The sequence below is a fragment of the Eschrichtius robustus genome, chromosome 14 (assembly GCF_028021215.1).
Source record: "Eschrichtius robustus isolate mEscRob2 chromosome 14, mEscRob2.pri, whole genome shotgun sequence".
Taxonomy (NCBI): domain Eukaryota; kingdom Metazoa; phylum Chordata; class Mammalia; order Artiodactyla; family Eschrichtiidae; genus Eschrichtius; species Eschrichtius robustus.
Window position 1 is genome coordinate 17,503,213 of NC_090837.1, and position 11,953 is coordinate 17,515,165.

Sequence of the window (11,953 nt, forward strand, 5' to 3'; positions counted from 1 at the left end):
GAAAATTTTCCTGTGCATTTAAAAACAAAACAAAAACAAAAAAAAGAGACAAAGACTAGGATTATCCACGATTATGAGGGAAACTGCCTTCAAAAGATCAAAATACAATTATTACGAAAAAATTTAGCCTTTATTCAAGTCACAATTTTTCTTGTTTTGTGGTAAGCAGCACTGGACTATGAAACTTGTGACTAAATGGAGATGACCTTATAACACATTTCAAAGGCAACAACAACAATCAATGACAACTTGCAAACTAATATTTCTATTTCTTTTTATATGGCATTATTCAAACATCTCCATAGAATTCTTACTAGAATAGATATCTCAAAGTTTAAATGCTGTTTAAACTGTGAAACAAGAAAAATCTTTTTTGTGGGGGAGGGGCAAGATAGGGATAGGGGATTAAGAAGTACAAGCTACTATGCATAAAATAAATAAGCTACAAGGATATACTGCACAGCACAGGGAATAGAGCCAATATTTTGCAACAACTTTAAATGGAGTATAATCTATAAAAAATACTGAATCACTATGTTGTACAGCGGAAACTAACAATGTTGTAAATCAACTATACTTCAATTTAAAAAAATATTAAAAAAAGAAGAAAAAAGAAAAATCTTATCTGCAGTGAGGAACTCTGTCTGGAGCTGATCCGGGTCTAAAAATGTAGAGAACAAATAACTTGCTTCTATATTGCATGTAGCAATTTTCAAAGCATTTTCACATATATTACCTCACTGAATCCTTGCAGCAACCCTGTGGAGTATGATAGGCATAACCATTGTACAAAATTCAACACTGGGACTAAGACAAGACTAGGTCACAGTTAATCAGAGATGAAAATCACCTTCAAACTAAAGACTTCTCAATTTAAAGAAACCAGAACATGGGACTTCGCTCGTGGTACAGTGGTTAAGAATCCACCTGCCAATGCAGGGGACACGGGTTCGATCCCTGGTCTATGAAGATCCCACATGCCTCAGAGCAACTAAGCCCGTGTGCCACAACTACTGAGCCTGTGCTCTAGAACCCGCGAGCCACAACTACTGAGCTCACGTGCTGCAACTACTGAAGCCCACGCACCTAGAGCCCGTGCTCCGCAACAAGAGAAGCCACTGAAAGGAGAAGCCCATGCACTGCTACGAAGAGCAGCCCCTGCTCGCCGCAACTAGAGAAAGCCCGCGCACAGCAACGAAGACCCAACACAGCCAAAAATAAATTAATTTTTAAAAAAAAGGAAAAGAAAAAAAATAAATCAGAACAGAATTAGATCCTATCTTAGGATTTCAAATAAAATTTAATGAGTGGTACTGACAGAACAGAATACTTTGAGTGATCACTTATATTCAGTACAATTTATAAACATGTAAAAGGCAATTAAAACACACCTCTACTTTAGTGCATTTTTTAAAATCCTTTAGTGGTTCTTCATTATCAAACCTGGAACTCCAAAACAGAGATTATCAAGTTTTCTTACCAAGTTAGAGTGAACCGGACCAATCAAGAAATGGGATTTTCTCTTAGGTCTCTATTTGGCTAATATTCATCGGTCTAATGCCTTAAAAGTATTTTCAAACCTAACTTTTTCATAGGAGCTCAATCTAGTCTTATCACAGCAAATGAGTGGGTCTGATTTATTTTAAGCTGTGGCCCTAATGAGACCTACTAACAAAATCTGAGAGGTAATTCATTGTGAGCATCATGGGAACTAACTGTAGATTTTCCCTGTAAAACTGAATTTGGTCACATGGAGCCCCTCTAGACATCTAAGAGGTTAAAATTCCAGAAAAGGAGCACTCTGCCTCTAACGCTTTAAGTGAGGATTAGAAAATATGCTATAGAAACTCAAAGTTGCAAACGTTTCTTGATTTATACATACAACAAATAAAACCACTACTTTCCTTTAACTCCTAAGAAGGAACCATTAAACTCCAGAAAATATATTATAGAATTTTGAAAATAAAATTATACTTATGGCTCTACTGTCAAGGACAGCAATCACATAAAGTTTCAGGTACTAAATACAGCCAACTAAAACAGCACTTCATTAGACGTTTTCTTCTTAGGGTATCCTTGATTTTTCACGAGATGGTCTGATTAAACAGGTAAGAATGATGAAAACTAAATAAGTTATTAATGTTGAAGTAAAATACAATTATACAGAACTACATAACACCTCAGTTCAGTGGCATTTATCATCTCTAAAATAAATGATCACAGAAATCTATTTTGAGAAATGCGTGAACATTAGGCGTTTTAATTTGTAGTACTACTTCATAAATTACAGGCTTATATGGTTACCAAGTCCCCAGCTCCCCAACACCGAGGACACATAAGAAACATTGAAGAAGGTTATTTCAATACAAATTCATGGTCTTATCTTTGGCTAATTTTAGGCTGAATCATGTATCGCCAAAACATTATTATCTTTTTTTTTTAAATTTACTTATTTTGGTTGCTCCAGGTCTTAGTTGTGGCAGAAGGACTCCTTAGTTGCAGCATGCAAACTCTTAGTTGTGGCATGCATGTGGGATCTAGTTCCCCGACCAGGGATCGAACCCGTGTCCCCTGCATTGGAAAGCGGATTCTTAACCACGCCACCAGGAAGTCCCCAAAACATTACTATCATAGCACTTTACAGGCAAAACATGTTTTAAAAATAATAAGCAAATCTAAAGTCTATAATGCTAGACATACATTTTCAAGTAAATAGTTTCTCTCCGAAAAACTTTCACCAGATGCGATGATCACAAGACAATCAGATATGATCATAACAGATACAGTGATACATAACAGAAATCCAAAACCAGATATAACTTCCATTTGTTCTAGAGATCTGCTTTGCTTTTCATTATCCAGTTTAGCATTATTTGCAAATACCTGACATTGACAATGTCCATTGTCACACAACATATCACCTCAATATAATGCAGTCCTTAGAACAGATCTTCAGACAGGCAGCCCAGGGGGAGGCATGTTCATTCACTGTTCAGTAAATATTTGCCAAACCACCTATTATATGCCAAGCACTGGACAGAGCACCGAAAGAGAAAAACTTTTACCTCTGTGTAACCTATAGTTTGTTTACTATCTGTCATCCCTCAAAAACACACACAAAATGAGACCATGAAGAGCCCCACTAATGAATCTGGATTTTATTCTAAATGTGGCCAAAAGCCATTAAAGAGTTTTAAACACAGGACTGACATGACCTGAGTTAGGCTGTCAGAAGACTACTCAGGAGAATGGATGGCCACTGTGCAGAGAATGGAGGGAACCAGTGAGGAGGCTAACAAGGAACTGAAGCAAAAGAGGGCTGGCTTAGAGTAGTGAATGTGGACAAGGAAGCAGACAGATTCAGTGTTGGAATCTTGGTGTCCAACGGTCTTGACTTAGAACCGTTTTTCTATTTATATCCTTGGGCAAGTCACTTACACTCTCTGAGCCTCAGTTTCCTTACTGAGCAATGATTGTAAAGCCCCAGCACACAGAAAACACACAATAAATTATGATGATACTACTTTGGTAACGAAATTCATGTGAATGAGGTTCACATGGACTGACTTCCTTTTCCCCCTACACACCAACATTAACCCTAATATAAGTAATTTTTACCAAGATTCAAGTGTAGGTATATACAAGTACTGCATTGACTCCAACAAGAGAGAAGGTACTGTTTCTCACAGAACTTATGCTAAAACAACTGCTCATAAATATACATTGAGCAAGGTGTTTCTCTCAAATTAATAAAAGTCTAGTTTGCACCTTCAATGTGTTTTCACATGCATGCTTTTATTTCCTCAGTTTTTACGAATAAAAAGGATACAAGCAGAATCTTGTGGTTAATCGTGACCCGTGATAAAGATTGTGGTGTTACTACCAATTATTTTAATTTCTTCTGTCAATCGCTTTTATTTAAAACTATTAAGGGATGGTACCCTTCACTCTTACAACACTGAGACACCAGGAAACTAAGTTACCAAAAGCTCTCTTTTATAAGTATATGTATTACAAACACTCATCTATCTGTAGCTTCCTCTTACACTTAATATTCTTTCAACAAAGGACGAACCACTCTGAAAACCTATCATATTCAATCGTTCAGTATTTACTAAACAGGATCTATGGGCAAGACAATGTGCTAGGCACTAGAGGAGGACAAAGGTTAGTGTAACTGCATCCTTACCCTCAAAAAGCTTACCGTCCAGTGAGGAGACTAGGTATTCACACTTGAAAAGGAAGAAGTGAGGCAGACAAAACAAGTGTCAAAAACAAAGAGCTGGGACTTCCCTGGTGGTGCAGCTGTTAAGAATCCGCCTGCCAATGCAGGGGACACGGGTTCAATCCCTGGTCCGGGAAGATCCCACGTGCTGCGGAGCAACTAAGCCCGTGCACCACAACTACTGAGCCTGCGCCCTAGAGCCTGCGAGCCACAACTACTGAGCCCACGTGCCACAACTACTGAAGCCCGCGCACCTAGAGCCCATGCTCTGCAACAAGAGAAACCACCGCAATGAGAAGCCCAAGCACCACAACAAAGAGTAGGCCCGGCTTGCCACAACTAGAGAAAGCCCACGCACAGCAGCGAAGGCCCAACGCAGCCAAAAATAAATAAACTTAAAAAAAAAAACAAAGAGCTTACTTTCAGTTGGGGCAGTCAGAAAATGCTTCACAGCTGGGTAACAGAACTTTGATAGAATTCGCTAGGAAAAAAGCAGGCACAAGAAACCAGAGAACAGCATGAACTTCTGTGTAGCGGCTTTTTTTTTTTTTATCTATTTATTATGAAAATGTTTAACATGTAAAAGTATACAGAATAAATGGACTCACCACTGAGATTCAACAATAATCAACTCATAGCCAATCCTGTTTTATAATTTACATGTCTTACTCCACAAAAACCCTAAAGGAACCTATTTTCATATGTTCCTACCTTCTTCACTGACTCCACCTCAGACAAATCCATACCACCACAGTAGTCTCCACAAGGTTGATTTTCCTAAAGGCCACATACAAATAAAGTGCAAACCTATTTTCAAGAAAATCAACTCTTGATTGTTGATCAAACCAAGGGAACAGTGACAAAGATACTGCAAAATGACAGACAATCCAAAACGGTTTACATGTACTTTGGGCATACCTTTTCCATACTTATATTTCAATGAGAATGAATAAAATCATGGAGAATTCATGCCAAACAACAACAACAACAAAAAGCACCACAGTTGAAGTATCTTGGACAAATCATTTGAGCTCCTGAGCCTAAGTTTCCTCCTCTATAAAATAGGGAAAGATCACCTACCTCAGGGACTTGTGAGAATCAAGTGAGTGTATATATTAAATGCCACATGGATAGTTCTTTATATTATTGCCTGGTTGACCTGGGAAGAACTAGTCAGGAAGAAAGCTGCCTGGCTTCCCAATCCTTTCCCTCCATACACCACCCTCTCCCAAGATGCTGTAAAAACTTTCTCCATCTCAAAACATGCTAAAGGTGAGGAGCTAAGCATTCTGATGTCAAGGAGCTTCTTTCCTTACCTGTAAAGCAAACTAAGGGACCTGAGATTGAAGGAAGTATTTCAGGAGGATAAATCTTACAAACTGTCAAACTTCACCAAACAACCCTCCTCTAAGTAGCAGAGCCATCCAACATCACACAGTGTGTGGCCAACCTACCTAGTAAAAACACTCTCATTATCCCCAATTCTTGGCCACTGTGCTTATTACTCTTTGAACCATCCACCGCCTCTCTACAGCACACTACAAACAGAAGGATCGTCATCAGGACTCTCAGCTGGGCCAGAGTGTTAAGACGCTCAAGATGAGTTAGTTAGCACAAGGCACGCAGGGGCACCTTCACTTCCTTTCTTATTCTGTCCATAAGAAAGCTCTAGTTCTTTAGAAACATTCTAATCCTGTGTTCCGAATCACCTGCTACAGAGAGGCAGCTCACTGCTGCTCACAACAAAGTAGTTTAAACGTCTTTTAAAAATATATATGTTGTCACAACTGTTCACTAAGATTTTAATTCTTGCTTTTGCATTGCTTTCTCTCAATCTCTCAGTTATCTTCTTTTTGAGATTGTATATACATCACTGAAGTTCCCTTTTGAATTATCGTCTTCAATCACCAATCCTCTTCCCCTATGTGAAGACACAATGAGTTCCTGACTTCACATAACCCCAACCACCACAAATCATCCACTCAGTTAAAGCCATCTATCCAAAGCCATTCCTCATTTTCAGATATTATCCACTTCTTTGCTGTTTCCCTAAGATAATTATAATATAGTAAAATATGACACCTTACAGTTTACCCTGTGCTTTGTAAAGTTATTCATTTAATCCTTACAGCTTATGAAAAAGGTAATCCCCCTATTTTATAGGTAAGGAGAAAAGAATGGAAAACTTACTATCTTGTCTAGTTGTAAAGCGAGTTAAGTGGTGAACCCGACATCCAAACCAACTCTAAACGCCATGCTCTTCCCACTCTACTATGCTCCTTTCTAAGAAGGGAAAGCCTCTAGTTCTATCCCAAACCACATTGGCTTCACAGAGTAAACCATCTTCGAACAATCGCTCTAGACTGCAACCAGATTTTCCATCCCTGCACCTACCATCATCCCATTTCTTGCTTCCTCCCCACTCCACTCCTCAAGGATACTATCGCCATTCCTTCAACTCCCTCCTGCAAATATTCCACCTCTGCCTGCTAAAGGGAGGTGTCTCATCCCCCTTTCCCCAAACCGCAGCACTCCCTTCTCAAGATAGGTATGTTCTCACTCCATAAACTACATAGTACGCTTCTCAGTCCTTAACAAGCTATTTTATAACTTTAAAAAGTCCCATTAAAATGGACATAACTTGTAGATCCTCCATCCCCATATGTGACCCAGGGCACCGGGCCACTTCATATAACCCTTACAAAGATCCTGCCCAGGCCCCACTGTCACCAATGACTTCCTGTCCAGAATCTGGTTATCCAGTCTCCCCCTCCAACCTCTTCACCAGGGTGTCCCTCCAGGGTTCCCAAGACTCTCTCCTTCCGCAGCTTTCCTCCGCTCACACCTGGGCCTCTGCCCACCTTACCAACTCTCCATTCATTCCCCATCCCAAGGCTAAGCAGCAGCCCCAGTAGAGGTGGCTCCTCCTCTCTCACAACTTCCAAGTTCGGCCTCTTATCACCTGTTCTCAGAAGATGCCTCTCAGCTCCGTGGCCCACCTTTGCTCCAGCCCGCCCCTCTCCACCTTTTCCATTGCTCCTGCCCATCAGCCACCCCCTCAGGCCAGTTCCGGGGTGCCCGCGGGAATCCACTTCCCTTCCGTGGGCTTCCCACCCCGGAGTCAAGCTCCCCTTCTCCATCACCTGCTCCGCCCATAACCAGATGACATCCGCCGCGGAGGCCTCCTCCTCCTGCAACCCCCTCCTCGGACGCTGGGTCCCCGGCCGCTCAACGCCTTCCCCAAGAGCCTGCTGTCCCCTCCGGTGGGGGTGAGGGGGGCGTGCACCCCTATCCCGCGGCCCCCCCAACAGGCACCTGTTCCTCCTCCTCTTCCCCCCGGGCTGGCTTCGCCGGCGCTCCGACCCCCACCCTCGCCGCGCCCCGGTCTCCCGGAGCCCCGCACTCACCACGAGTAGGTCTGCTCCGCCATGGCGCTGACTCTCAAGGGCTCCGCTGCAGGATGTGGCCGGGCCCGGCGGCGGGGGAACGAACGGACGGTGGGCTCGCTCGGGCCGGGAACGGAAGGCGCGGCCGCGGCCCGGCGCTCGCTCGCTCGCTTACACCGCGGGCGAGCGGGCGGGCCGGGAAGGCGGCTGGCGGGGAGACGCCGGGCTCCGAGGCGGCCCCGCTCCCTGGGCCCCGGGGCGGGGCGGGCTCCGCTCTCGGCCTCCCTCACCGGCGGCGGCGGCGGCGGCTCCGCTGCGGCTCTGAACCCAACATGGCGGCGGCGGCGGCGCTGAGAACAAGGGGGCCCGGGGCGGGCGAACGGCAAGAGGGTACCGCGCTCACTGCGCGCTGGGCCGCGGGAGCCCCGCGCTCGTGCGGCGGCGGCGGCGGCCGGAGGACATGGCCAGCGGGCGGAGGCGGAGGCGGCGGCTGCGGCGGCGGCGGCTGAGGGGGGCGCTAAGCGGTGAGCCGAGGCCGCTCCGCTCACACCCGCGAAGGGGAGGTGAGGAGGGGGCGGGGGCGAGCCTTGGCCCTGCGCGGGTCACGTGTCCAAAACACGCTCACGTGATGCGCGCGCCCCGCCCCTCGCGCCGGGCCCATGCGCGGAGACGTCGGTTCCTTAGTTCGAGGCGACAGTTGCTCTCTCGGCTTCTGGCTGTTCGGCCGCCTCCCGCCGCTTGGTGCCGCACCCTCCCCACGCGGAGCGGTCGCCTCGGACCCCCTCCCCTTACCCTTTCCGAGGGGCTGCTGCAGCCAGCCAATCAGGGGCCCCGATGCGCGTCTGTTGGCTGCCACTCAGCTGTCACCCATCAATCAAGAGTCTGCTGGCCGCGGGTTCCCAGCTGTCAGTCAACCTGTCAGTCAGCAGGCGGAGCGCTGCATGCCTTCGTTCGCATGTTCGTTGGTTCATTCATTCGTTTAGCAAATATTCCACGCAGCCAGCTTTTATTGCGCCCAGACTCTGTGCCAAGTCCTCTGGGGCCAAGTCGAATACGCCACACTTGCCTTCATGTAATCAATCAGCAGATATTTACTGGGTGCCAACTATGTATCAATTCATTCTGCTGGGTCTCTGCCCTCTGAGAGCTTACATTCTAGAGGAAACGACATAGATAGCCCAAGCCGACAAATAAGTGAAGATCATTTCAGATGCTGCTAAGTTTTATGAAGATTATAACACAAGGTAATGGGACAAAGAGTGTGTAGGGGTGGGGACTAGTTTCGATAGGATGGTGAAGGAAGGCCTGGTGGAGGAGGTGACATCTGAGGATGAGGAGGAGCTGACCATGCAAGAGCAAAGCTCAGGGAACAGCCCATCTGGAGGACTGGAGGCAGGCACAGAAGTAAACTTAATAGAGCTAGACCCCGAGACCGACAGAGTGAATCTGGGGCTTAGGAGGAGAGAGGAGGGAGAGATGAATTGAGCCCAGGGGCACTGCGGAATACTTTTCCAGGAGCTGATGAGGCAGTCTGAAAGAGGAGCGGCTTACTAGGAGAAAAGACATTGTAGAAAAAGAGAATGACATGAGGAAAGGCCCAAAGATGTGAAGGCTTGGAGTGAGCTTGGATCCAGGAGAGGGATGGATGATTCCTTCTGGAGAGTGTTGAGAGACTGAAAAAGTGCTCTGAGGCCAGAATTTGAAGGGCCTAGCTAAGCCTCCCTGCCAATTACTATGTTCACGAATGAAAATGAGCAGTGCAGCTCCAGGTTTCAGAAGCATGCCTGGGCAACAGACACACTAGACTTCCCAGACCCCCATTCTCCACAGGGAGCAGAGCTGGCACACCTGAAACCAGCATACTCAAGATCCTCTGCAGCTGGACCAATTTCAGGCCAGGATCTAGCGCTGCTCCAGTTTCCCAAGACCTGCCCAGCCTTACGGGGAACACCATGCCCTGAATCTATCTCCAAATGGATCAGTTGGCCATTGCCCATGCATCTGCCATTTGCCCATTCCCCAGGGGGAACCCTTTCATGAGAAAACCAAGTACACTTTTCCTTCAGAAGCCATCTCTCCTTCTTCCTCCTTCCCCCACTGCCAGGGACTAGGACCAGTCAGGTTCAATGTGTTTCCTGAAGCTCCACCAGAGAGCCCTGGGAAAGGGCAAGATGATAAGATCAAGGTTTCCCCAGAGGGTTAGAGGCAGGGCCCCAAGAATATACCAGACCACCAAGGGCCACTCCCCTGACCATTCACAGAAAGGTACCAGCCTGCAAATATCTGCCCAGCTCTAAATGGCGCTGGATGTGGAGATATCATGGGGAGACAGGAAAGCAAAGAGCCTAAATTTTTTATTTCATTTAGCTCTTACAGCTTTTCCAGGTGCTCTTACAGAATGTCAGCTGTACGCTTGAATGTGATATACAGTCATTCTGAGTCTCAAATGGGTGAGGCTTCAGGCCCCATGAGAAAGGCCAGAAGCTATTGGCACAAATGGCTTTGGAAGGTGCAGAGGCTCCTTCCATGGAGAGCTAAGAACAAAACAGACCAGACATGTCACTAATGAAACAAAAAGACACACTGAGCCCCTGGGCAATTCACCTGGGCTTTCGCCCAGTGAGTCAGAGAAAGCAAAGCTAAGGGCAAACTTGGTATTGGAGGGATGGAACAGGAGGTGCTGAGGAAAGAAAGTCAAGGCCTTCCCAGAAGCAAAGGGACCATTTTTTGCACTGAGAAAAATCTGGTGGAAGAAAGGAGGGAGAAGGGGTCTGGGTGAAGGTATGGGGTCCGAAATGAGAAGTAAGTTTTTCTTCTCTCCGTGTAAACCAGAGGCCCTCCAAGCATCTCTTGGGAAGACGTGTGAACGCAGACCGTATAAGAAGCCAAACAGCATTTGGCAGGGCTGGGAGGTATCCAGGCCATGGAAAGCCTGTGTGCATGGTCCAGGCAGTTGGAGTGTGAGCCCAGAAACTGGTGGCTTAAGTGTCTCAGGCTAAGGTTGCCCAGATGTAGAAGGCACCTCCAGGTCCTGGTCAGGACCTCTGCAGGCTTGAAGTCCCCTGGAGAAGGCCAGGCTGAAATAAATCTGAAGTCTGTCCATTGGCTGGAGGCCACCCAGCCTGGGGTACTTGGGGAGTGACTTTCAGCCCCTCTGCCAGCAGCACTCAGCTCCAGGCTGGAGTGGTCCCAGGTGGTATCTATGGCACCTCTGGGCCTCAGCTGGAGAGTCAGGTGTGCTTGGCAGGAGACACAGGCACTGGCTCCCCCCGGGAGGGGTGCCTGGCTCCCCCCACTGACCCCCAACTGCCACACAGGTGGGAGGGCCACAGCTTGTGAAATATTTGTTGAAAGAGGCAAAGGAAGTTCCTCTAATTATCACCACGGTAATTATAGGATTGCTCTTTCTACCAAGTGTGTTCAAAAGAGACTTGGTGAGTCTCCCCAGGACATGTCATCTGCCTCAGGTGCAGACTCCAGGGAGCAGGCATTGCCAGGTTTGACTGGGCTGCTTAGGTGCTGCTTCTGAGAGGGTCAAAGGCTCTGGTCTGACCAGTCCCCACCTGCCTCTGCAGCCAATTTCTCACCTCTGTGCAACAGTCCCAACACACACACACACACAGACACACACACAGACACACACACACTGAACTGCTTGCAGCTTCCAATGGGCTATGCTCTTCTTTGCTTCTAAATCTCTGCTTCTCAACTGCTGCTCATTAAGTTTGAAGCTTGGCTTCTATGTTCCCTCCTTCAGGAAGTCTCACTTGACCAAACCTAGGCTGGGTTAGGTACTCCTCCCCCGCGCTCCCACAGACCCCTGAATTTCCCGGTGTCCTAGCACTTAGCACAGAGAATGGTCACTGCCTGTTTACTTGTCATCTTCTCCCTCTGGATTGCAAATTCCTTGTGGGAAGGGACTGTGGCTTGTTGCCAGTTCCATCTTCTGTGTCGAGCGCAGAACTCAGCTCAGAGAAGCTCAAAGTTTGTGGAATGAATGCTTGAGTGAGTGAGAAGGCAAACCAGGTTTCGAAACAACTGGTTCTGCCTGATAGTCCCATGATTCTGTCCATGATCTCAAATTCAGCACCCTCTCCCGTCCCCCACGGCCTCCTCCCGGCTGAGAAAGAGAATCCTTAGGGGCAGAGAAATCTCTGTTAGAGACATTATAGGAAGACAGATGATTGGAGGTAAGGTACATGGTAAGCTTATTAGGTATCAGGTCACTTGCAGTTTTTGATCATGAGGGTTTTTTTTCTTTCCAAAAAAAATACTTTACTTTTTAAGAGCAGTTTTTTAAAAAAAAATATTTATTTATTTTGGCTGCGCCTGGTCTTCTTTG

At 46.4% G+C, this 11,953-nt stretch overlaps 1 protein-coding gene across 1 annotated transcript in view; it reads right to left on the reverse strand.

Annotated features, from left to right (window-relative positions):
• SPPL3 (signal peptide peptidase like 3) overlaps positions 1 to 8,187 on the reverse strand; it is a 129,777-nt gene extending 121,590 nt beyond the window's left edge. The window contains exon 1 of the mRNA XM_068563533.1: positions 7,633 to 8,187. Coding sequence (XP_068419634.1) covers positions 7,633 to 7,655 — 23 coding nt within the window. The 5' untranslated portion in view covers positions 7,656 to 8,187. The remainder of the gene's footprint in view (positions 1 to 7,632) is intronic.
• Between the last annotated feature and the right edge of the window lie 3,766 nt (positions 8,188 to 11,953).